Below are 27,837 nucleotides of genomic sequence, written 5' to 3' on the forward strand. Positions count from 1 at the left end.
TCTCATTCGACCTCATTTCTATTTAAAAATAAAAATATTATTTATAGTAATCTTTTCATTCACCGTTTCCATTCGTTTTTATTTTTAACCTTCATCCTAAAAATCCACGAAGTTTTAATTAATTTAATTAATTTAGAAAATTTTCAAAATCAAACATTTTCAACGAATCAGTAGTATTTAAGTATCACGTTGTTAATTTATTGTCTGTGATATATTCGCAAAGAAAAAAGGAACTTTATAAATTGATAAAAAACGGACAACATCAAGCGGATTTTCGAAGAAAACGTCGAAAAAGCATCGATCAATAATTTCCGTCCAGCTCAAAAAAAAGAAAAAAAATGAAACGCTTTTAGAAAACGATTTTATTAGTGACTTTTATTTCGTTTTTCCTTTTGAGATTGTAATTTATGTGATGTGTAACAAGATTCTCAATAAAAATGGTTTTGAAATGATAACGAATAATTTTGGTAAAAAGCGTTTATTTGAAAAATGTTTTATCTTGAAAAACGTTTTATCCGTTTCTACCACAATTAAATATATAAAAAATATAAAATTTAAAAAACTTGTTTCGGTTACATATTGAAAACGAAAAGTTTTGTACTTTTTATTAATTACTGATAACTCTTTGTTCGCATAGAAATATAAACTTAACAAAATTAAAGAAAACAAAACATTCAACAAATTAATAATAATAAATACATTTTGGGAGGTATAGGTAAGTAAAAATTATATACAGGTGGTTCATATTGTTCAAAAACAACTATGTTGATTTATTTTTAATTTTAAAATGTTTTTATTTAAATTTGTGAATCAATACAAATTACGTGAAACATTATCTTGATATGTGTGATGAATTAAAGTGAAATTTAACACAGCTGTAAAAGCGTGTTAAAAAAGGTGAGGAGAATAGCATGATTTGACGAAATATGTGCAAATATAACTGAACGGAAAAATGAAGCCTACAGGAAAATTCAACAACGTAGGACCAAAAAAAAAAACAGAAAAATAGAAAAGCGAACGCATAAAGGGAAGTTTAAAACTAAAAGTTAACGCGTTGAGGGTTGTACCACAGCGAAAAGCTTTTTTTTGATCATGAAAGCATTAGGATATGACAAAAAGGACGTGAAACCAAAGTTTCTATTTTTCTGACCGTCGCCGAAGAAGAAGCAAGCCGCATAATTGTCCGATTTAAATTTTTTAATCGATTTTAAGGAGAAAATGAAGACTTTGAACATTTTTTGAACATTACCTCAAACATGTAACTTTGAAAATTTAGATATTATTAAAGAACAAAGTCGTTATAGGAATAAATGACAAAGAATTACAAGAACGGTTGCTCCGAACATCTAAACTTGCTTTGAACACTGCCATAGAGTATTGCAGAGCTTCGGAAGTGACTAAAAGACAACTATTAACTGAAGGAGAAGGAAATGTGGTTAGTTACGTGAAACAAGGAGGAAAGCAAATGGATGGAAAAAACAAAAACGAAAGAAAAGGAGAACAAGTGCAAATATCTACTGCAATCGAAATCACAAGCCAAGGCAGTGTCCAGCGAACGGAAAGACTTCTGAAGAGGTCTGTAAGTTCAATACGAAACAAATAAAAAGAATATCCAAGATGTCAAAGAAAGCCATAATAAAGAAGAAGAGAGTACCAAGGTGGAAGATAAGTACATTAAATTAGATTCTATAAATAATAAGAATAGAAATGTTAAACAGTGGATGCAGAAAATAAATGTAAACGGGAAAAATATTGTTTTCAAACTAGATGCGGGTAGCGAATATTCAATTCTGCCATTTGATTTAATTCGAAATGATTTAAAAAGCAATCTAGTTTTAGAAAAAACAAACACAGTGTTAGTAAACTAAAACTAGAACTAACACTATCACTAGACCTAGACCTAACGAAAGTTTCGGGTTAAGCCGAGCGTCTTTTGAAAAAATGTTTGACAAAATTTAAAGTAAGATATGGAATTAGAATGTTGATCTTAATTTAACTCCTGATCAAGTCTATAATGCCGATGAAATTGAAAAGTTTTGCCAAACAAAACATACATTTACAGAGAAGAAGCACCAGACACAAAAGTGTCCAAAGTCAGGGTTACTATTATGCCTTGTGCACATATACTTTAGCTTTGTTTATAAGAAAAACGAGATGACTTAGGGCATTAAAAATGTTGATTTACCACTCATATACAAAAACCAAAGGAAACCATGGGTTAAAGAAGTATTCCTAGAATGGTTCCACAATGATTTTGTCCCAGCAGTACGACGTTTCTTTTTTTTGACCACCAAGAAACTTCCGCCGAAAGCGCTTCTCATTTTAGATACCGCACCTGCACAAACACTTTTTTGCAGCCTAATTGTACACCACTGCTTCGTATAGATCAGAATGCGATCCAAATGATAGAGTAATTATAAAAAAAAAACCTCTTGAATGCAGTTTTGCGTGAAGATAATATCACTAAAACGTTGAACGACATGAATTTAAAAGATGCTGTATTTACCGTGACTGAGGCTTGGAATGGTGTACGTAAGAGGACAATAAATCGTCAGGCGGAAGTTGTTGCCATCATTAGATAATAATTAAGTAGAAGCTGAATGAGGCTTAAAAGAGTTTTCAATTACAAAACTGAAGAAGATGCTACAAAATCGAGAAGCAAACTTCACAGAGCAAGATATTGAAGAGTAGTTTGGGAACGGACCGAGCAACGAGCCGATGATTGATCTAATAAATTATGAGGTTCAATACGTTTGCGTTCATGGTGATATGGTAAGAAGTCGTGGTAGAGCTTTACGTAAAACAAGGTATGTATAATAATTAAAAAAAAAATATGTATTTATCATATCGTCAACGGCGTTTGATAATATAACACAATTATTAAATATGCATTATTTATATGAATCTTTTAGTACTTGTAAGATAAATTGTCCTGCTATCATTAGACAAATATGAATGTGTCATCAGTAAGTAGGCATGATTATGTATATTTTATAGTATATCCAATAATTCCATATTATCTAACCATGTTCCTTATACACCCATCACTTTTAGGTGATGTTTAATCATTTACCATCTAATTGTAAATTAACTTCTGATGAAAAATGTATGGTCGAGGGTTTGTTGAATGTTCGTGGAAATAACAAGCTGATTCAGCAAAAGATATTGAATTTAACTGGAAAATTAAGTACATTAAAAGATTTATCAAATATTTCATATAGTATGAAAAACGTTAGCAACGATTTGATACATGTTGTGAAGGAATTGAAAGACATTCACAGTGAGTACATAGATAACTATTAGAAGTACAACGTAGAATAGCAACGATGCAATAAAATTGTTATATACAATTTTTTTTGCAGAATGTAACATATGCCCCAAGAGCAATGAATGGTGGTCCTTATAAGTTATTAAATATAGGATTTACAGTATTTATTTATAATGATTGTAGAGGATTCAAATGGTCAAAGTGAAATAGTAGCAATTGTTATAACAGCGCACGAGGACAAAGAAACATTTTCTTGGTTATTGAACACCTGTACAGAAGAGAATTCTGATTGTGAAAATCAAATAAAATGTTTGGGTGATAAGGATCTACTACAAAGAAATGTGATAAAAGACAGTTTTCCTCAAGCCCAAGTATATATTTGTTTGTTCCATATTTTAAAGACAATGAAGAGAGAAGTATCTAAAGAAAAAATGCATATCACAAATCAGGAAAGAATTGACGCTGTAAAACTATTGCAAGATACATATACAGCGTGTATCTGAATGACTGCAACAAACTTCAAGGGGTGATTCTTTAGTAAATTTTAAGGGTACTTTGATATATGAACCATGGACGACTTCGGCTCCCCTAAGGAGCTAAACCCCTCCAAAAATGGCGGAAAATTTTGGTTTAATTTTTTTTTTCTCAAAAATCATAAACGCTAGGAAAAGGAAATTTGGGGAATATGTTTCACTCATAATATATACCCTTATCAATATTATCTAAGAGTAATAAACGTTTCTAAACTAAATTTACTATTAGAAACTGCAAAAATAAATGTAAGGTTATGACAGAATAAAAAAGTTCTGGGCAAACAAACTTTAGGAACAGCCTGTATAGCATTGTTCCCGTGGACCGATCCAACTCATAAATTGCTTCACAAATTTTACATGACATTGATTTATAATACTGTACCGAATTTCAGCGCTTTACTGTAAATAGTGTTTAAGATATTTGAAAAAATGTGTTAAAATTTCCTAACTTTGATAGCCTGTATCTTTGAAATTTGAAGACTTTTACTAATTTTTTTTTACATGAATCGTCATCATTTTATTTTTGACGATATATTGAGTTATATTTTGATTTTGTTGTCATTTCCTTTCACCAAGCAACCAAACTTACGTACTCAACCAGTACTTCAAATCTGGTGGGTATCCAAATGTCATATTTACCTATAAGATGACCGTAAACTACAGGTGGATAAACGATTCGTCGACGTTATCTTTCAGCTACAATTTTCATTGGCAGATAAATCGTCTTAACTAGATATTGATAAACCAGCCCTTAGTTCTAATTTTAGCTTTATCTTTAATGTTTAATAACTTATTATGATATTCATAAACCCAGATAATTTATGTCATAGGTTTTAATTTTGTATCATAAAATTTTATTTCCAATTATTTAAATAAACACAATTTTATTTACCATTTTATAAAAAGTAATAAGATTTTTAATAAATTTGAAATATTAAGTTTTTCGCTCTAAATGTAACCACCTGTATTTGATAATTAACATAAAACTATATTACAAAAGAGTTACCAGTATTCTTAAAAAAAAAATTACTTCGTTGCTTCTGGAGGACAATCAGGTTGGCTGCTTGGATGAGCAGCTCGGAACGCCGGATGATTTTCCAATTCTCTATCGATCCTAAGAATAATAGGAAACGGTCTCAAATCCACATGAAACCTCCTCGCATTAAAAACTTGCGGAATCAAACAGCAATCGGCTAAAGTAACATCATCTCCAACACAATACTTCCCCGCACTACTCGAAAGCAATTTTTCCACAGCCCTAAATCCCCTGGTGATCCAATGTTGGGCCCATTCGTTCTTCTTTTCTTCCCCCACGTGTATCAAAACTATCAAGTTTTGGAGGGGTTGGATTCCAGAAGCTATCACTTCGCATATTTCACGTACCTTCGATCTTTTTATGACGTCGTGTGGCATTAATGGTCGTTGAGGGCGGGATTCTTCCAGGTAATGAAGGATGTTTAAGGATTCAACCAAAGTGTGCCCATCGATGTGTAAAGCTGGGACTTGTTCCATTGGATTTACCTCACGATATTCATTTGAATGTTGTTCTCCACCCGATTTTATTAATGAGACAGGTTTAATCTCGTATGGGATTTCTTTTAAATTTAAAGCAATTCTTACTCTCCAACTACAAGAACTTCTCCAATACGAATATAAAATTGGCTAAAAAATAATTAATTTAAGTAAATAATAATCTGTATTGTAAAGATAAAGTTATTAATAAACTTTCTTTAAGCAAATACTAAATGGTAGATAAAGAAAACTTTGTGTGATTACCTTTCCAATTACTGACATTATATCGGTTTGTTGATGATTCCTTTATCTTTGAATTTGATGAAGTTGTTCGTAAAAAATACCACCGCCGGTCGATATGGGATTAAACAACACTGTGATCTTGGAGTCTAAACCACTCTACACAGTCTCTTAAACACCGGTTAAACTGGTTTTCTATGTTAATTTATTCGCATATTACCGAGGGAAATATTTAGAATTTTTGTATAGCTTGTTAATCCGGTTTAATTCGGAAAAAAATAATAGTGTATTTTAAACAGCGGGTTGTCTCTTTCGCACCCTAATCCTCCAGTCAATACAAATTCAACTGTACAACAAAATAAATCCCTAACTTACTCTGCTAGGGATAACATAACCCCCAAACTTGGAAAGCAAGAGATTTCTTGAGAAATATACATTGAAAAACATTCTCCATTTGATAAAGATGCCTCAGATTGGTATATATCTAAATCCCTGTTAAAAATTGATTACCTAGAACTTAGAACTTTAAGTAGGTCACTTTGGTTGCATCATTATATTTTACTGTTGATTTCATTTCAAGAATTATTTTCTAATTAAAGTTGTAATAGAGTAAATTAAATCTATAATATAGTAAAGGGGATATAATAAAAGAAATGTTTTATTTATTTGTATAAGATGAAGGAACTTTTACAATTTTGACATATTTGTCAACTTCATAAAAAATACTTTAAAATGCGTCCAAACTCGACATATTTAACTTTAATATTAATGAAGATACAATCACTTCCGGTTTGAAACGTCAATTTTGACATATTTGTCATCTTCATCAAAAAAACCTTTAAAATGAGTTCAAAGATGACGCACTTATCTCAAAGAACGAAAAAGAATAAAAAACTTCAATTTTTAAATATTAATATAATACCAACCTTAATTTTTTTTTTATTATTTTTTCGTTTTGGTGACCAATATTATGACATTTTATAAAAATTAAGAATATGTCCAAGTGACGTTGACATTTTAAACCTGAAGTTAGTTATCATATAACAGACAAATGGACAACTTGATGATGTATTCTTTATTAAAAAACCCTTTAAAATGAGTCGAAACAAGACGCACTTATCTGAAAAACAAAAAAGTTAGAATAAAAAATATTAAACCCAAAGTTAGCAACAATGAAAATAGCAATTCAATTTTTAAATATTAATACCAACCTTAATTTTTTAATTTTTTTTAAATTTTTTTGTTTTTGTGACCAATACTAAGACATTTTATAAAAATTAAGAATATATCCAAGTAACGTTCACATTTCAAACCGGAAGTTGCTTATATCTCGAGTAATATTGGAATTAAACGTATCATGTTTGGACTCATTTTAAATGATTTTTCATGATTACAAATATGTCAAAATTGACGTTGACATTCTTAACCGGAAGTTGGCCGTAACTTCATTAATATTGAAGATAAATATGTCGTGTTTGTACTCATTTTAAAGGATTTTTAATGAAGATTACAAATATGTCAAAATTAAAGTTGACATTTTAAACCTGAAGTTAGTTATCCTATAACAGACAAATGGACAACTTCATGGTGTTCTTTCATGATGTATTCTTTATTAAAAGCCCTTTAAAATAAGTCCAAACAAGACGCACTTACCTCAAAAAACAAAAAAGTTAGAATAAAAAACATTAAACCCTAAATTAACAACAATGAAGATAGCAATTTAATTTTTAAATATTAATACCAACCTTAATTTTTTATTTTTCTTTATTGTATTTTTGTTTTTGTAACAAATATTAAGACATTTTATAAAAATCAAGAATATGTCAAAATAACATTGACATTTCAAACCGGAAGTTGCTTATATCTCGAGTAATATTGGAATTAAACGTATCATGTTTGGACTCATTTTAAAGGATTTTTCACGACGATTACAAATATGTCAAAATTGAGGTTGACATTTTAAACCTGAAGTTAGTTATATCATATATTAGAAGTTTTATAAGTGAAGTTAATCTAGTGTTAGTCACTTTCTTTTTATTTTTAACGTGTTTTTTGGGTCATTTCACGTTGATTAAAAAAGATCGTCGATTTTTAAGCTTTATTCTTGAATTTTTCCCAAGTTTCTTAATATTTCTTTTGTTAAAGAAGAGTGTGCTTAAATTTTAACCTGTAATCTTGTAACAATCGTCCTTAATTTCATTTTACAACTTTTTAAACATTAATTGTGTAAATTAGTAATTAATAGATTTCGGCTTTGATATGTGAACTTTTTTAATAAAAAAAAGAAATATTAAGAAACTTGTTTATAAAATGGATAAGATGAGAGATGTTAATCTGTTTGTAGAGTCTCTGAAGATGGCCAAGGGCCGAAACTGATGAAATTTAAATTCCATATAAAATAAAAACCAGTTTAAAAGTACAAAACCAAACCCTAGATTATTTTCTTTAAAAATTTTTACGCGAATTGTCATCATTTTGTCTCTAGTTTTAATGATTAAATTTATGCCATGACTTACAGAAACACCTGTATAATCGTAAAACGTAACCAGTGACCAAGCGGCTTCTGTGTTTGTGATAGTGTGCTGTAATACAGGTTTAGTCGTGAAAAAAATCTTCAGTTGGCAATGTCAACTTTAATTTTATTACGTGCAAACATTTCTAGTTTTTTTGTATCACATTTCTGCTCCACAGCTCCAACTTTCTACAAAAAGCACTAACTTTATCACTGCTATCCAACATATGTGTGTTTGCTCCTTGGAGTTGTAGATTCAGGGTATTTATTTTCTCGAATGTGTCGACCAAGTAACTCAATTTAATAACAAATAAAGCATCTCCAATTTTTCGGCTTCCGGGCGGTTTTCCTCTTCTAGAAAAGTGGCAATTTCCTCTTTTAACTCATAAACACATTGTAGAAATTTCCCACTCGATAACCATCTGGCCTCGCAATTAGCAACGTCGAATATTCTGCACTCATATCTTTGCAAAGTGCATTAAAATTCTTAATTTTAGTGGTCTTATTTTTATATACTTTACTACAGTTATAACTGTCGTTAGCACAATATTGACACCAGGACTCATTTCTTTGGAAGCCAGAGCGTCTCTGTGAATTATGAAATAGGTCCAGACACATTGTGAAGATTTTTGTGCTTGTAAATATTGAAATCATCCAGACATTGTACGACCACCATCGGTGCATATTCCAACGCAATTCTTCCACTCTATGTTTGCCTTATTAATAAAATCATTTAAAACATCAAACAAAGCGAATGCTGTTGCTTTGAGTTCTACAGATTTGCAGAAAAGTAGTTCTGGTGGCAAACTTCTTAACAATGTTGAAAAAGTCCATCCTGCATAAAAAGCCAGCTAGTCCCTACTGGTTCTCTTTATACTGTGCCTAAATGGGATATAACAGGGCGGCATTGCCATAATATTGAAGGTCTGTAATTAAGTTCTATATTAGGGTTCTAGCCATAGAGTCTAGGGTCTAAGACACTGACAACACGCTGCACTAAGGGGATTAGGGTCAAAATTTTGAACGTATAATATACGTCGTATTTTATTATTATATAAAAAAGGAATGGTAGGGGGCGCCATATAAATTGTTATTCAAAATTGGGCCTTGAGCCTCGAATATTGCAAGGTTGAGAAACGCTGGTATAAGTGGTTTGCGCATCAATATTTTGTTCTTTTATAATTGCCCAATCACCATTTCTTCATTTATTTATGAATTGTGCTATTGTGCCAGTATTTACTCCTCAATGTGATAAAACGGAACAAGTTGTTGACGGAAAAGTTATAAATGTAATGATTGCCTACAACTAGAGACATTGAGTTTCCTCCAAAGTGTTATTAATCTGTTAAAATTTGCTTCCTTAGCCAAGATTGTAGCCATATGCCATATGTCAGATCATGAGCATAAGTATTTAATTACTAAATCCTGTCTGTACATCATACAATGAAAGAAGTCTTGGGGTGCTTCATTCTAATTCTTTAAGTACAGCCTATTTTTCCCCATCAATGCTGCATATCCATCAAATCCGACACCCGCGATTTTGTTCATATTCTATGGAAAATTAGAGATTCTATCCTACAAAAAGATATCGTGAGTTTATTATTGTTGAAATTATTATAAGCAGTTTCTTTCTATTCTCCTCAACTGTTTATAACCAAATAACCATCAAAGAAATACAAATTTAGGTAAAGAATTAAAATAAAAACTCCTCCATATCCTACAGTTAAAATGGCTTCGAGACCTACGTGACGTCACGTTTCTTCCACACCTCACAAACACAACTTGAAAGTAATTGAATAACCTCAATTTTTTGTAAACCATATTATTTTTGTAAAAATTAATATTAATCTCGTAATCAAGTTTAAATAAATAAAGATTTTAAATTTATTAAATATAAAAATTAACTGTTTATGTTTTAAAGAGATTGGCAGACCTGGGTTAAAAAAAATATTCTAAATATGTGAATTATTCCACTAAGTTTTAAGAATACCGTTATATCTTAAAGAAAATTTGATTTTAACAATTAAATCCTAATTAAGTAATGGTGCTTAACAATTAAACCTTTTTCTTAGATACCTTTCTAAAGTATGTCATAAGTACTTTTCACTGAAAACGTAAAGTGTGGTTTTAGAGAAAGTTTAGACACAAAATGGTTAAAACTGAGGTGAACAGGTAAAAACTTTTCTAACTATTACATTGTATAACAATTATTTAAGTTCCACTTTTTTTTGTAGAACTTGGTGGTTTGTTTTTGGAACAATATGCGTTTTAACATTAATAATAAGATTTTATAAAGTCACTGAACCTGATCATATCTGGTAATGAAGTAAAATCATGACCCAAATACACTTATTTTACCTGGTTTGTTTTATTTTCAGCTGGGATGAAACTCATTTCGGAAAAATGGGATCATGGTATATTAATCGTACATTCTTTTTCGATGTTCATCCCCCATTGGGAAAAGTAAACAATCATTTTTGTAGTGTCTGACTTTTTTAACATTTATTTTTTAGATGTTGATTGGTCTTTCGGGTTATTTAACAGGTTATGATGGCAATTTTGCTTTCGATAAACCAGGTGATAAATATGAGAATGTTAACTTTATTGGAATGCGAATAGTAAGATAAGAAATGGCTCATAAATTAACTCAAAATGTAAAATTCTTATTAGTTTTGTACAGCAATGGGGGCCACAGTAATTCCAACTACATACTTAATAGTAGATGAATTAACTCAATCTGTGATAGCATCAGCTTTATCATCACTATTCATTTTATTTGGTAAGCAATAAAGAATAAAACTTGAGTATCTAAATTTATTTATTTTAATAGATGTTGGGTTATTAACTTTGACACAATACATTCTATTGGATCCAATTTTATTATGTTTTATGATGACTTCAATATTAGGAGGTGTAAAAGTCTCATCGAATCGAATTAAACCGTTTTCGAAAACGTGGTGGTTTTGGTTGGCTTTTTCTGGTACGATGCTATCATGTTGTATATCTGTAAAATTCGTTGGATTATTTGTTGTGTTACTTGTTGGATTGATGACTATTGGCGATTTATGGACCGTTTTAGGAGATTTAACAAAACCAATCGTAAGTAACAATTTTTTTATTTAAATTATTTGTGGTAGTTTAGAACTTTTGACACATTAGGTCATTTGTAAATTAGACATTTTGATTTCTAACCTCAAAATAATCCGTTGATTATATTTATCAAAAATGTTGAAACTACTACGTAATGATATATTAAATAATAAATAAATTTCGATAAATCTAAGCCAAAATTATGTCTCTATTAAGATATATGTGTAAGATAAATAAATCGCGGACGTTCCATTATGTAATAAGTGAGGTTATGTTATTCAAAACACCACCAGCGATTACCACGTTTCGATATAAATCTTCAAAAATAGAAATTTCCGAACAAGTTGCAAGACACAATATTAAACTAGCGGCTAAATTGGTGGAAAGTGCACCTAAATCGCTACAACCTTATCTAAAACTTGCCAGGTATGATAAACCGATTGGAACATGGCTCTTATATTGGCCATGTAGTTGGGGGATTGCATCTGCTTCACAACCAGGGTGCTTCCCTGATCCGTATTTGCTCACATTATTTGGTCTTGGAGCTTTGATAATGCGAGGTGCTGGATGTACGATTAATGATATGTGGGATCGTGATATTGATGGAAAAGTTACTCGAACATCTAGTCGACCTTTAGTCAGTGGAGAATTAGATATGAAAAAAGCGTGGACATTTCTTGCTGTACAACTAAGTTTTGGATTGATGGTTTTAACCCAATTGAATTGGTATAGCATCTTTTTGGGCGCTAGTTCGATGGGATTAGTTATAACTTATCCTTTAATGAAACGAATAACTTATTGGCCACAATTAATTCTTGGATTTACCTTTAATTGGGGCGCTTTACTCGGATATAGCGCTGTTCAAGGGCATATAAACAGCCCGGTTTGTTTACCTCTTTATCTTTCTGGAGTTTGTTGGACCATTTTATATGACACAATTTATGCACATCAAGATAAAAAAGATGATATGATCCTAGGAATCAAATCGACAGCTTTACGATTTGGTAAAAATACGAAAATATGGTTAACAGCGTTTAGTTCAACAATGATTGGATCATTAATTGTATCCGGAATTATGGCATCTCAAACTTGGCCTTATTACACCTCAGTGGGGTTAGTTGCTACACATATTGCTTCTCAAATTATTACATTAAATATTCACAATCCCGCCGATTGTGCTAGTAAATTTATTTCAAATTCACAAGTTGGGTTGATTTTGTTTACGGGGATTGTTTTGGGGATGTTGTTTAAAAAAAATAATGAGAGCAAAGACAAAGAAGAGGAGCTTCAGGTTTTAATAGATGAAGAGAGGTGAATAATCTAGTTAAGAAATAAAATGTGATTACTAAAGAATGTTTTGTATGGTTGAAGAATATTGATTTGAATATATATTTTAAGTGTATTTAAATGGATTGATTGTACATTCTTTATCTAAATATGTGATTTGTATATTATTAGATTATCATTTTGAAATAAACTCTTTATTTCTGGGAATCAATTTTAACTTTATTCTTTATTCAGTTATTGATATTGGTAATTTTGTGTCAAAAATGGAGTTGGAGGCCTGTTGTGTTTCTTTAAATTATAAAAAACTCTTTTATTGATAAATTGTTCATATTATTCATAGTCTTATGTATCAACTAATTTTCTAAATCTTGTGTTATGCAGAGATTTGAACATAGATATTAATAGAAATTGTTCAATATCCAAAATGTTGCAGGACGTATTTGATTCTTTTCAATTTAATGGAAAAAGTACTGATCCTACCCGTATAGTATTTGGCGAAACGAGCATGAACGAGTCTACTTTAGATTATATGGTAACCAATTTACCAATCGATTTGTGTACTTTTAATGTTTTTGATGCAAATATTGCTGATCACTTTGCTGGCTTGTTGGTGTTCAATTATATTGACAGTGGTGCTTCTCGAGCGGGTGTCGAGTCGCACAGGGAATTGGCTGTTAGAAAACTGAGTAATTTATGTTTGCACGAACTCTATCGTTCACTTATATCCCGAGACTGATCAGTTTTTGATTCTTATGTATTATTGGATGTACACATTGACAATATTTTTAACAGTTTCTTTAGTATTTTTTACTTACTGTTTTGAGTTATGCTGTCCAATGGTACGTCGAGGCAGCGTTGCTAACCCTACAAGACTACCACACAAGTTTTTTTATAATATGCTTTGTTTCCCGAATGTTACCATTAACTACTTGAAAAAGCAACGAATTCATCAAATTTTCATATTTTTGTATTTTTCTCGATATTGACGCATCTGAGAGCAAAAATGCAAGAGAGCAATATTGTTAGGAACAAAATTTGCTATAACTATTGTTCCAAAAGTTTTTTTGTAAAATGCTCTGTTCCCCGAGTGTTCCCATTAACTATTTGAAAAAGCAACAAATTCAACAAATTTTCATATTTTTACATTTTACTTGATATTGACGCATCTGAGAGCAAAAATGCAAGAGAGCAATATTGTTAAGAATAAAATTTGCTACAACTATTGTTCCAAATGTTTTTTTGTTACATTTTCCATTTTCCGAGTGCTACCATTAACTGCTTGATAAAGCAACAAATTCATCAAATTGTCATATTTTTGTGGTTTTCTCGATATCTCTACATCTGAGAGCAAAAGTACAAGAGAGCAATATTGTTAGGAATAAAATTTGCTACAACTATTGTTTAAAACATTTTTTTGTAATATGCTCCGTAGCACGAATCTTGCCATTAACTTGAAAACGCAACAAATTCATACAATTTTCACATTTTTGTACTTTTCTCAATATTGACGCATCTGGGAGCAAAAATGAAAGAGAGCAATATTGTTAAGAATAAAATTTGCTACAACTATTGTTCCAAAAGTTTTTTTGTAACATTCTCCATTTCCCGAGTGTTACCATTAACTGCTTGAAAAAGCAACAAATTCATCAAATTTTCATATTTTTATATTTTTCTCGATATTGACGCATCTGAGAGCAAAAGTACAGGAGAGCAATATTGTTAAGAACAAAATTTACTACAACTATTGTTCCAAAAGCTTTTTTGTAACATTCTCCATTTTCCGAGTGCTACCATTAACTGCTTGATAAAGCAACAAATTCATCAAATTGTCATATTTTTGTATTTTTCTCGATATCTCTACATCTGAGAGCAAAAGTACAAGAGAGCAATATTGTTAGGAATAAAATTTGCTACAACTATTGTTCTAAAAGTTTTTTTGTAATATGCTCTGTTCCCCGAGTGTTACCATTAACTACTTGAAAAAGCAACGAATTCATAAAATTTTCATATTTTTGCATTTTTCTCGATATTGACGCATCTGAGAACAAAAGTGCAAGAGAGCAATATTATTAAGAACAAAATTTGCTACAACTATTGTTCAAAACATTTTTTTGTAATATGCTCCGTAGCACGAATTTTGTCATTAACTTGAAAACTCAACAAATTCATACAATTTTCACATTTTTGTACATTTCTCAATATTGACGCATCTGAGAGCAAAAATGAAAGAGAGCAATATTGTTAAGAACAATATTTGCTACAACTATTGTTCAAAGCATTTTTTTGTAATATGCTCCGTAGCACGAATCTTGCCATTAACTTGAAAACGCAACAAATTCATACAATTTTCATATTTTTGTATTTTTCTCGATATTGACGCATCTGAGAGCAAAAGTGCAACAGAGCAATATTGTTAAGAACAGAATCTGCTACAACATTTCTTCTAAAAGTTTTTTTGTAATATGCTCCGAATCCCTAGTTTACTGACATTTGTGTGACATAGGTTGGCAACGCTGCGTCGAGGTACACTAAACGTTAGGCATAGTAGTTGGGTCACTCCTGAGTTAGTTAAAGCTGGGGATGGTGTAAGAAACGTGCATTAATTAGAAATTAGTGACGGAACGGATAGTGATTTTGCGAAAAGCCGGATAATCGGCATCCCCTTCGGCCGGATATCCGGTTATTCGGCATATGTATCTATCCGGCCATTATGGCTATAATTTCTGGTGCATTTCTGAAGTGATACCCCTACATTGCCACATTATTGCGATATTTGAATAAAAATGAAATTAATAAGAAAGCTGATAAGATATGTCAACTTATTTGGGTCCAAGATACTATCAAATATTGCTTTTTCAAAAACTAAAAGTTATTTATTTTGGGAAAATTTCATACTCATATTCCAATTTTGTTGTAGCACTTGACGTAGTCTGAACTTGATGAACCTCCAGCCATTTTGAATAAGAATCAACTGTAATTAGATATGTTTTTCTTTTTACCAGACCGGCAAAATTAAGTGCAATCTCGACTAGGCGCTTTTGCCCACTCCCATGGATGCACTGGTGCCTTACGCGTTTCTTGGCAAACTTTGCACGTATTAGCTTTTAAACGAGTTGAAGAAGTTTTGAAGCATGGAGTAGTTCTAGCATTTCTTTCCTCCCTTCTGGTGGAATCACAACCCGTGTTCCCCATGGGATACAATCCATGTAACATGATTCTCTGCATCGTGCCATAAATGGTTGAAATTCTGCGCACACTTCTTTAGGATTTCGAGGCCATCCTTTCCAAATCCATTCTCTTACCCCAGATAAGATTGGATCTTTTGCCGTAGCAATCGCTATATCTTTTGCTTCTATCATTTTTTCCGGTAAGTTTTCTAACATCAGTACTTCCAATGCTCTTGGTGGTTCTCTACATTCAACTTTGAGTGTTAATCTGCTCAACGCATCAGCATTTGCCAAATCAGGATACTCAGGCATTTGATTCTCTTTCGACATGTTACCTCCACATTTGAAAGAAGTCCCTTTTATGTTTCCAAAGAATTTATAATAGATTACCCCGGTCGATTAGATCTCAGGAGTGCCCCAAAAAATTTAAACAAGTTGTAAAACGCTATTTCTTGGACTCTGTGTTCTATTCAAGACTATTCAATTTTTAGATTTCTAGATTGAGATTTACTATTGTATTAATTCAGTTATTTTCAATCAACTTTTTTTTAGACAGTAACACTAAAACATCTAGCAGCAAGAGTCTTCTTTTTAATTTTATGGCCAATATGTTTATACATGATATTTTTCTACATCCATTTAACAGTTTTACACAAAAGGTAATTTCTTAAATTAACATTTATCTGTTGAAGTAACGTTTAATTTATTGTAGTGGAAATGGAGATGGCTTTTATAGCTCCGCTTTTCAATCACAATTAATCGGAAATAGTTTACACAATGCGACCATGCCAAGACAAGTCGCATATGGTGCGATTATAACATTAAAAAATCACCGGACAGGTGGAGGTTATCTTCATTCACATTATCATTTGTATCCGGATGGAATAGGAGCCAGACAACAACAGGTAATTTAACCTCATTTAACATTACTTTCAACATAATAAAAAAAATTACAATAATAGATCACAACGTACACTCACAAAGACGATAATAATAAATGGATAATTAAAAAATACAATTCGGAAACGTCTGAAGGCGTACAAATCCTTAGAAGTGGCGATTTAATCCGATTGGAACATATTGCCACGAAAAGAAACCTTCATTCGCATAAAGAACCAGCGCCGATAACAAAAAAACATTTGCAAGTCACTGGATATGGAGAGGTAAAAATCGTTTTATTTTATTTTTATAAAAATTAACTTATTATTTATTAGAATGGTACTGGGGATGCGAATGATGTTTGGAAAGTGATTGTTATTGGGGCGAACGATAAAGCAGAAGTAACCGCCGTAAATACCAAATTAAAATTTGTCCATTATATTCAATCATGTATCTTAACAACAAGTGGAAAACAACTCCCCAAATGGGGGTATGAACAGCAGGAAGTATCTTGTAATCCTAATTTGAGGGATCCCCATGCGGTGTGGAATGTTGAAGAAAATATTTTTGATAAATGTTAATTATCACCAAATTTTTGAATGCCTAAATTAATTAGATGTGTGTATTTTATTTTTTTAGTGGAAAATGTTAGTTTTGAAGTATATGCCCCAAGTTTCTTTGAAAGATTTATCGAATCTCATGCTGTGATGTTTCAAGGAAATGCTGGATTGAAACCCAAAGAGGGAGAGATTACTTCACGTCCATGGCAATGGCCAATAAATTATAGAGTATGTTAATTAAATCAATAATAGTTATTTAATAATTTATAACTGTACGTTACTAAACGCAAAAAGATGTTTTCTTCATAATGGTCAAGATTTGAGAATCGAAACTTTTTGAGGTTGTAGAGGAAAGTTTGAAGTTAGGTTGTGCTAATTTTGAAGTTACCTGGGTGAACCATTCATTTTGTATATATCTTTAAAAACCACCTATTTGATATATTTGTTGAAAATGTAATTAAACCAGAAGGGTCGTTTTCTCCAAAACTGATAAGATTTAAGAATTGAAACTTTTTAAGGTTAAAAAGGAACGTTTGAAGTTAGGTTGTGCCAAATTTGAAGTTTTCAGGGTGATCCATTCGATTTATGTACATTTTTAAAAACCATCTATTTGATATATTTATTGAAAATGTAATTAAACAATAAGGATCGTTTTCTCCAAAACTGATGAGATTTAAGAATTCAAACTTTTTGAGGTTAAAAAGGAACGTTTGAAGTTAGGTTGTGCCAAATTTGCAGTTTCCAGGGTGAACCATTTATTTTATATACATTTTTGAAAAACCTATTTGATATGGTGTTTATTAAAAATGTAATTAAACAAGAAGGGTCGTTTTCTCCAAAACGGATAAGATTTAAGAAATGAAACTTTTTGGGGTTATAAAGGAACGTTTGAAGTTAGGTTGTGCCAAATTTGAAGTTTTCAGGGTGATCCATTCGTTGTATATACATTTTTAAAAACCACCTATTTGATATATTTATTGAAAATGTAATTAAACGAAAAGGGTCGTTTTTTCCAAAAACGGATAAGATTTAACAAATGAAACTTTTTGAGGTTGCAAAGAAACGTTTGAAGATAGGTTGTGCTTAATTTGAAGTTTCCAGGGTGAACCATTCATTTTATATACGCTTTTAAAAACCATACTATATGATATGATTTTTATTGAAAATGTATTTAAACAAGAAGGGTTACTTTCTCCAAAACGGATGAGATTTAAGAGATGAAACTTTTTGAGGTTAAAAAGGAACGTTTGAAGTTAGGTTGTGCCAAATTTGAAGTTTCTAGAGTGAACCATTCATTTTATATACATTTTTAAAAACCACCTATTTGATATGATATTTATCGAAAATGTAATTAAGCAAGAAGGGTCGTTTTCTCCAAAACGGATAAGATTTAAGAAATGAAACTTTTTGAGGTTGTAAAGGAACGTTTGAAGTTAGGTTCTGCCAAATTTGCAGTTTCCAAGATGAACCATTTATTTTATATACATTTTTAAAAACCACCTATTTGATATGATATTTATTCAAAATGTAATTAAATGAAAAGGGTCGTTTTCTCCAAAACGGATTAGATTTAAGAATTGAAACTTTTTGAAATTAAAAAGGAACGTTTGAAGTTAGGTTGTGCCAAATTTGAAGTTTCTATAGTGAACCATTCATTTTATATACATTTTTAAAAACCACCTATTTGATATATTTATTGAAAAAGTAATTAAACGAGAAGGGTAGTTTTTTCCAAAACGGATAAGATTTAACAAATGAAACTTTTTGAGGTTGTAAAGAACGTTTGGAGTTAGGTTGTGCCAAATTTGAAGTTTGCTAGATGAACCGTTCCTTTTCTGACCATTTGGATTAAGGTGACCATTTTTAAAAAAATTTAAACCAACACATATTCTTGATAAAAAAAACTTTGAGGCGCATTCACCATTTTGTAGATTTTGTCAAAACTGGTTAAAATAAAAAATGCGTTATAATAATATAAACGTTTTAATAAATATAAAAGATTAAAAAAAAAGATACATTACATTATTCTACATTTCTAATTTATATTTTTTTTTTAATATTTTTTTGATGAATGGATACATTTTAATAATAACTCATCTTCCTGAATGGTTTGATAAAATTCCGTGCAAGTAACGTTTATATTATATTTGGTAATTAACATGCTCTTCAAGGTTGCAACATGTAGTTGGGTTTTATCACTGGTCCATATGTTGTTCATAAGTGTAAAAACCCGTTCAGTAGCTGCGTTAGTTCCGGGCACACATGAAGCATATTCTACCAATTTGCCAACATTTTTGTAAGAAATATCATTTTCATTGAATGCTTTGAATATTTCAATCTATTTATTTGATACTGTTACAGAATTTCGTTTCCAGTAGGTAATTTTTTCGTCTGTAGTGTAACGCAGGACAAAGCAAATCTTATCAAACAGTAGTCAACTTCAATTAGACTGACATGAGGAAAATTGTGAAGAATATAATCATATAATCACTGCACACTTGAATTTAGTCATATGTGGGTTTGGCATTTAACAGATTCCAATCAAATTTTTGTATTTGTTGAAAATGTCCTTTTCATGTTTCATAAAACTCCACTACTTTTTCTTTAAAAATAGTAGGTTTAATAATGCCTTCATCTTCCAGCTTCTTTAAATTTTGCCGCGTTTGTAATGGCACGAAAGCATTTTCTTTTCTTTCAACTAAATTGGTTTTTAAGTCGTTGTAAATACTGCTTGTTTCCAAAGCAGAAATCTCCTGTCTTTCTATTTTCAAAATAGAAAGACAGGAGATTTCTGCTAATAGACAGTGTGGAACATAGAAGACACATCATGCAAAAAGTAAAGCCATGACTCCGTCTCTAGGTTATCAAAATAATTTTTGATAATTGTGGGGCTCTTATCAAGTGATGTAAAATAAGACTTCAAGGCTGGTAACGCCAACCATCGTGTGGCACTCTAGCCCAAGAGTTTTTTGTATTCGATGTCAACGAATTCACAAAATTCTTAACTCATTAACCCATAACTACTCATAGCACTAAATTTTGTGTACTGGTTTCACTTCGCAATTAATCAGGACTAATTACTAAAAAACCAGTAGTGTACTGGTAAAACCAGTACGAATGGTCACCTTAATTTAGATAGCTAATTTTAGACCAACCCAACCCTGGTAATCAAAAAACCTTATCCAACCTTTCTATAGAGGAGCCATGCACCTTAACAAGCACTACTGATCTCTTAATTCCCCATATATTACACAACTTCCATAACCTGTCCAAACAGTTCTTTATCTTAGAGTCATTGACCCTAGTGAATAAAACTTAGTAGCCATAATTAACTTTATTTGAAAAGTAATTGTGAGTTTGAGAATTGTTTTGAAAAATGTTTTGATCTTCCAAATTTTTCTTTGATCTTTATCTACATCATAGGTAAATTTGGCCCTGTACTCCCTTTTAATCCTTTTTTATTTGCTGTATTCATTGTGTTTCTTGTTTCAATGTATACTTAACTTCTCTTGTGAGGGAAAGCTCTTGTATTGCTAGTATACAATTTTTGTTCAACCAACTCTTTGATCTCTGGCACAAATCATGATTTGGTTGCTGCAGTCATTCTTAATTTCTGTATTATCTAACATCTAATTAATTAGTTTTCTTCAGATAGCTCTTTTGTGCCATTTCAGAATTATTGTTTCTAAAAGTTTGATTTGTTAAGTAAACTAGTTTATATATTATTTTTAGTTATTTTTATGCTTTACTGAATTTATAGTATTACCTGGTGGAGTTGGATGGCATATTCGAGGAGTTATGCATTGTTGTACTTGGTTTTCAACTAATTTCAACAAATGCAACTTTGTGTGTATTTTAACTTTTATACCTTGAGCAGGTCAGCAATCCTCCTCCTTTATCTAGTTTTGGCATTTGAAATTTCTCCAAATAACTTTGATCACATCCTATATGACACTTTATAGATTCATCTTATACTATTTAGAAAAAAATTTGCAGATACTATTTATATTAGTATAATGATTTATAATTTATTTTGCAGGGTCAATTTTTTTCAGGATCCAACTACCGAATTTATTTATTAGGAAATCCAGTTATTTGGTGGTCAAACTTGTTATTTTTGGCCATCTTCCTCATAGTATTTTCTATTAACGCCATCAAAGAACAAAGAGGTTACATTCAACCAAATAATAATGGTACAATTTAAATTTTGCTTCAAAATGATTATTATTTTTAATCTTTAAACATTTTTAGATCACAATTATATGAAAGTTAAGGGGTGTACATGGCTTTTTATTGGTTGGTTATTACATTATGTTCCATTTTGGGCTATGGGCAGAGTGTTATATTTTCATCATTATTTCCCAGCTCTCATATTTAATTCTATGCTAACTGGTGAGTATAATTTTACTTATATCAGTTATATTTATTCAAATTTAATTGTTCTTTTGCAGGTATTATTTTGGATTATATCTTAGAAAATGTATTCGTTTTATTCCCAAAGAAAATCTCAACTACCATTTATCACACATCTTTAGTACTTATTATTTCAAGTCTTATTTATAGCTTTTTATTATTTTCCCCATTAGCTTATGGAATGAGTGGTCCACATGCTAATGAATTAAATTCAACCATGTATGGTCTTAGATGGTTGGATAGTTGGGAATTTTAAAATTTTTAGATTTAAGCAATGTTTTTTAAATGATATTTTTAGAAAATTATTTATTACTAAATTGTATTGGTATATTTGTGTATTACATAAAATAAATTTTATCTAATCTACTACATAAGAAAAATCAGCCTTTTATGTTGTTATTTAAGTTGCCTAAATCTCCATGCTATATTTTAATCAGCTGTGCCCACTCAACTCGTTGAGTTGAGTTGTTCAAAGTGCAAAATATAAATATGGCGCACTCTATCCGAGCTGCATCAAAATGCTGTAAGTAGAATTTGATTAATTAGTTAATATTAAAATGAATTATTAAAGAAATTGCAACGTTTCTCACTTTTTTACTTCAATCTTTTAAACGTTCCAATTAATTTGGGTTATAAATAACATCATAAATCTAAAACTATTTATTTAAATGAGCATAAACAACTAAAAAAGTTACAAATAAAAAAAATTCTTGCATATTTACCTTTTTATTATCTCAAATAAAATCTTTCTAAAAATGTTGTGTTTGTCCGAAAAATATTGTACTTTGCATTCGAATCCAAAGTACACAACACATGTTAGTGTAGCTTTTTAAATATATGTAAAGAAACTATTTAGTATGCTTTGTTAAAATATAGTAAAAATATAAAAAAAACACGCCACATACAATATAAAATTGTAATGGATTCATTGTTAGATTGTTATGGAAAATATGGTTTTTGAAAATCAATGTATAGAAGAAACAAATCAAGAAGAAAAACCTCTTGCTGCAAATATAACTAATTTAGAAGATCCTATTATAAAAATCTTAGAAAAATTAATTGAGCAAAATGAAAAACAAAGTATTAGAAAATTGGCTGAAAGATTTGTATTAGAGAAGTATGATGGAAAAAAATATAAATGCTTATCAATGGATGGAAATTTTAGAAAAAGAAAGTGCAAGATTTGATGCAAAACAGGATGAAGAAAAGATTGAAATATTCAGACAACTTTTTGCAAAATCTTACTTTGATTGGAATAAGTCTATGATGGTTAAATTTACTTTGCAATAGGAATGGCTGAAGTGGAAACAGAAATTGCTAGTAGAGGACTGTCATTCAAATACCAAGTAGGTTGCTTGCTGGAATATACCATAAAGAAGGAAAAACAAATATAATATAATATGATTCTTAAAAATACAGAAGATATGGGTTTTTTGAATATTTCGTATTATTTTCGATTTATAAATTTGGCAATTTTTTCTTTAGCAATTTATTACTGGAAATTTCAATAATATTATCATATAATTTTTATATCATATCTTAATCTGGAATATCTAAGCTACAATTTAATATACATATCATATCATGATTCTTAAAAATACAGTCAATATGATTTCTTAAAATTTCGTATTATTTTGGGTTTCATAAATGTGGCTAACAATATTTTCCAGGAAATTTCAATTATATTATCATATAGTTTTTATATCATGTCATAAACTAGACTCTTTAAGCCACAATTTAACAAGCATATCATATCATTATTCTTAAAAATACAGAAGATATGATTTTTTGAAAATTTCGTATTTTCTTTGATGTAAAAATTTGACAATTCCTTCTTCAACAATATTTTCCTGGAAATTTCAATTATATTATCATATAGTTTTTATATCATGTCATAAACTAGACTCTTTAAGCTACAATTTAACATACATATCATATCATGATTCTTAAAAGTACAGAAGATATGATTTTTTGAAAATTTCGTTTTACTTTGGATTTGTAAATTTGACAATTGTCTTTTAATAACTTTTTCCTAGAAATTTCGTTAATATTATCATATAGTTTTGATATCATATCATAAACTAGACACTTTAAGCTACAATTTAATTTTCATGTCATATCATGATTCTTAAAAATACAGAAGATATGGTTTTTTAAATATTTCGTACCATTTTCGATTAATAAATTTGACAATTTTTGTTTTTACAATTTGTTACTGGAGATTTCAATTATATTATCATATAGTTTTTATATCATGTCATAAACTAGACTCTTTAAGCTACAATTTAACATACATATCATATCATGATTCTTAAAAGTACAGAAGATATGATTTTTTGAAAATTTCGTTTTACTTTGGATTTGTAAATTTGACAATTGTCTTTTAATAACTTTTTCCTAGAAATTTCGTTAATATTATCATATAGTTTTGATATCATATCATAAACTAGACACTTTAAGCTACAATTTAATTTTCATGTCATATCATGATTCTTAAAAATACAGAAGATATGGTTTTTTAAATATTTCGTATCATTTTCGATTAATAAATTTGACAATTTTTGTTTTTACAATTTGTTACTGGAGATTTCAATTATATTATCATATAGTTTTTATATCATGTCATAAACTAGACTCTTTAAGCCACAATTTAACAAGCATATCATATCATTATTTTTAAAAATACAGAAGATATGATTTTTTGAAAATTTCGTATTTTCTTTGATGTAAAAATTTGACAATTCCTTCTTCAACAATATTTTCCTGGAAATTTCAATTATATTATCATATAGTTTTTATATCATGTCATAAACTAGACACTTTAAGCTACAATTTAATTTTCATGTCATATCATGATTCTTAAAAATACAGAAGATATGGTTTTTTAAATATTTCGTATTATTTTCGATTAATAAATTTGACACTTTTTGTTTTTACAATTTGTTACTGGAAATTTCAATTATATTATCATATAGTTTTTATATCATTTCATAAACTAGACTCTTTAAGCTACAATTTAACATACATATCATATCATAATTCTTAAAAATACAGAAGATATGATTTTTTGAAAATTTCGGTTCACTTTGGCTTTGTAAAATTGACAATTGATCTTTAATAACTTTTTCCTGGAAATTTCGTTAATATTATCATATAGTTTTTATATCATATCATAAACTAGACACTTATAAAAAAGAAGGAAAAAGTTGTATTATCAGAGGAGTTTAGCGTAAAACTTATTAAAGACGTTCATTATCACTATAGTCATATAGGCATAAAATAAATGCAAAAGAAAATAAATCAAGTATATGCTGCAAAACATTTAATAAATAATATAAAGAACTTTTGCAAAAGTTGTAAAATCTGTAAAATAAATCGCGAGGACAAGACAAGATTGGTCTAATGTCTCACTTAGGTCCAGCCACAAAACCAATACAATACAATAGGAGGATTTGGAGGATCCAGATCAACAAAGAAATACTTGCACCTTCTTGTTAACCATTTTACAAGATACGCATACATTTTGACATCGAAGACTCAGGGTGCAAACGACATTATAAAACTTATTAAAAAAGTATCAGATAATAATGAAATTGGAATGATTTCAACAGATCAATACCCAGGAATAAATTCTAAAAAATTTAAAGAGTTTACAACAGAGACATACAAATTATTTTTACAGCTGTAAATACACCTTTCTCTAATCAACTCTAATGGACTGAATGAAAGGTTGAATTAATGAAAAGGAAAGAAAAAAATCAGCATCACTGGATTCGCTCCAAAATACTTATTAGAAGGTGCAGACATTAGAAATCTACCTGAAGAATTGAAACAAGGAGGTATAAATAACCTAATAGTAGACAGGAAATCAGTCTTGCAAAATACAATAATGTCACATGACTATAATAAAGGCAAATTTGACAAACACAGAAACGAACATTATTTTAATGTAGGAAACTGAGTATATGTCGAAAATGGTAACAGATTAAACAGAAAAAAATTGTACCAACTGAAAATAGGGCCATATCAAATATTGAATAACATATCAACATCAATATACAAGATAGATACAGGCCACAAAAAATCAGAATCGAATCTATTTCATATTACAAAACTATTTAGTATGCTTGATCACTTTATAACAATAAAAAATTCACATTATATACATTTAAACATTTTCTTTAGTTCACCAATCACAATTGGTAGCAAGATGTTTCTCAGATGTTGCATTTCCAAAGATTACGACCCACTATACGATATATCCAAGAGAAAAAGATCCTCGATGGAAAGGTAAAAATACCTAAACATGAAAAAATATTCAAAATTAAATTCAAAATCTAACATTTATTTATTTTAGACATAAAATTTGAAAGATTTGAAGATGAAACTGATCTCTTAATAATCGGTGGTGGTCCCGCTGGAATGTCAGCGGCAATCCGAGCCAAACAACTTGCAGAAAAAGAAGGCAAAGAACTAAGAGTTTGCGTCGTAGAAAAAGCGGCCGAAGTTGGTGGTCACATTCTTTCGGGTGCTTGTATTGAAACAGCCGCGCTTAACGAACTTATTCCAGATTGGAAAGAAAAAGGGGCCCCCTTAAACACTCCCGTTGTAAAAGATCGTTTTGGAATTTTAACCCAAACTGGGAGAATTCCTATTCCCATCATTCCAGGTCTCACTTACCAATATTATCAATATTTATAATAATCTAAATTATTATAGGTTTACCTATGAACAATCATGGAAATTATGTTGTAAGACTAGGTCATTTAGTGAAATGGCTTGGAGAACAAGCGGAAGCTTTGGGAGTTGAAATTTACCCAGGTTATGCAGCTTCGGAAATTCTTTACCACCCAGATGGAAGTGTAAAAGGCGTAGCAACGAATGATGTAGGAATCGCAAAAGATGGTAGTCCTAAAGATACTTTTGAACGTGGCATGGAACTCCATGCGAAATGCACGATTTTCTCTGAAGGTTGTCATGGTCATTTAACAAAACAAATTATAAAAAAATTTAATTTACGCGCGAACGCGGAACCCCAAACTTACGGAATCGGATTAAAAGAAATTTGGGAAATTGAACCAACAAAACACCAACCTGGTTTGGTGGAACACACCATTGGATGGCCTTTGGATATACATACATATGGAGGAACATTTTTGTATCACTTAAATGAACCAACTCCGTTAATTGCTGTTGGTTTTGTTGTTGGACTTGATTATACAAATCCTTATTTAAGTCCATTTAAAGAATTTCAACGATTTAAAACTCATCCGTCTGTGAAAGGAATTTTTGAAGGTGGCAATCGGATAGCGTATGGGGCTAGAGCTTTATGTGAAGGGGGTTACCAAAGTCTTCCAAAGTTAACTTTCCCCGGCGGTTGCTTGGTAGGCGATGCAGCCGGTTTTTTGAACGTCCCTAAAATCAAGGGGACCCATAACGCAATGAAAAGTGGAATGTTAGCCGCTGAAAGCGCGTTTGAATCCATTTTTGGAGAAAAACAATCTACAAGTTCTTTCGAACCGAAAAGTTATAGTGATAAAATCGCAAACAGTTGGATTTTGAAGGAGTTGAAGCAAGTTAGAAATTGTCGTCCAAGTTTTCATAGTCCTTTGGGAATGTATGGTGGAATTATGTACAGTGGGGCATCTATTATAATTGGTGGAAGAGAACCATGGACGTTTAGCCACGGTGGTGCTGACCATACAAGACTAAAACCAGCCAAAGATTGTACTCCTATTGAGTATCCCAAACCAGATGGAAAGATTATGTTTGATCTTTTATCTTCTGTGGCATTAACTGGGACAAATCATGAAGGTGACCAACCTGCCCATTTAACTTTAAAAGATGATACTGTACCTGTTAAACAAAATCTTAGTGTGTATGATGGACCTGAAGGCAGATTTTGCCCAGCAGGTATTTTTTTTATTTATTACAATATAAATTTGAATTATTTCCATTTATTCTATTTAGGTGTTTATGAATTTGTACCGATGGAAACCGGAGATGGACAACGATTACAAATCAACGCACAAAATTGTATCCATTGTAAAACGTGTGATATTAAGGATCCAAGCCAAAACATTAATTGGGTAGTACCTGAAGGAGGTGGAGGTCCAGCTTATAATGGAATGTAGATGTTTTTGAAAAGATTTTTCCTTCTTATAAACTGATTGGTTTATTTAGAGGGATGTTAGATTATTTTATAAACTTTTATTGATTTTACGATAAAATGAGATGTAAATATTTTTATATTAAAATAAAATGAATTTTATTTTGGATTTTTTTACTTTAAAATCATGGATTATCTAAAAAAACCTTTAAATTTTATAATGTGAGCTCTTTAAGAAGTTTGTAGTTGAGCTTATACACTGGGCTC

General features: G+C 30.4%; 4 protein-coding genes across 4 annotated transcripts; 3 read left to right on the forward strand and 1 right to left on the reverse strand.

Annotated features, from left to right (window-relative positions):
• Positions 1-462: 462 nt before the first annotated feature.
• LOC111414680 (probable maleylacetoacetate isomerase 2) lies at positions 463-6,396 on the reverse strand. The gene is made up of 2 exons (XM_023046079.2): positions 5,578-6,396; positions 463-5,463 (listed from the first exon to the last, which is right to left on the reverse strand). The coding sequence occupies exons 1-2, from the start codon at positions 5,593-5,595 to the stop codon at positions 4,828-4,830; spliced, it is 654 nt and encodes a 217-aa protein (XP_022901847.1). The 5' UTR covers positions 5,596-6,396; the 3' UTR covers positions 463-4,827.
• A 3,537-nt stretch (positions 6,397-9,933) lies between these two features.
• Positions 9,934-21,844, forward strand: LOC111414673 (Protein O-mannosyl-transferase 2). The gene is made up of 14 exons (XM_023046070.2): positions 9,934-10,237; positions 10,300-10,383; positions 10,444-10,528; positions 10,579-10,683; positions 10,736-10,844; positions 10,896-11,164; positions 16,162-16,268; positions 16,322-16,514; positions 16,572-16,772; positions 16,824-17,064; positions 17,128-17,276; positions 21,088-21,241; positions 21,300-21,440; positions 21,500-21,844. The coding sequence occupies exons 1-14, from the start codon at positions 10,215-10,217 to the stop codon at positions 21,715-21,717; spliced, it is 2,079 nt and encodes a 692-aa protein (XP_022901838.2). The 5' UTR covers positions 9,934-10,214; the 3' UTR covers positions 21,718-21,844.
• On the forward strand, positions 11,185-12,649 carry LOC111414675 (ubiquinone biosynthesis protein COQ2, mitochondrial). The gene has a single exon (XM_023046072.2). It carries the CDS (start codon positions 11,358-11,360, stop codon positions 12,468-12,470), a length of 1,113 nt encoding a protein of 370 aa, XP_022901840.1. The 5' UTR covers positions 11,185-11,357; the 3' UTR covers positions 12,471-12,649.
• A 33-nt stretch (positions 21,845-21,877) lies between the features above and the next one.
• Positions 21,878-27,739, forward strand: LOC111414674 (electron transfer flavoprotein-ubiquinone oxidoreductase). Its single transcript, XM_023046071.2, has 5 exons — positions 21,878-21,984; positions 25,647-25,751; positions 25,819-26,130; positions 26,181-27,374; positions 27,432-27,739. The coding sequence occupies exons 1-5, from the start codon at positions 21,951-21,953 to the stop codon at positions 27,593-27,595; spliced, it is 1,809 nt and encodes a 602-aa protein (XP_022901839.2). The 5' UTR covers positions 21,878-21,950; the 3' UTR covers positions 27,596-27,739.
• Positions 27,740-27,837: the final 98 nt, after the last annotated feature.

This window comes from Onthophagus taurus, chromosome 7 (assembly GCF_036711975.1).
Source record: "Onthophagus taurus isolate NC chromosome 7, IU_Otau_3.0, whole genome shotgun sequence".
NCBI lineage: Eukaryota > Metazoa > Arthropoda > Insecta > Coleoptera > Scarabaeidae > Onthophagus > Onthophagus taurus.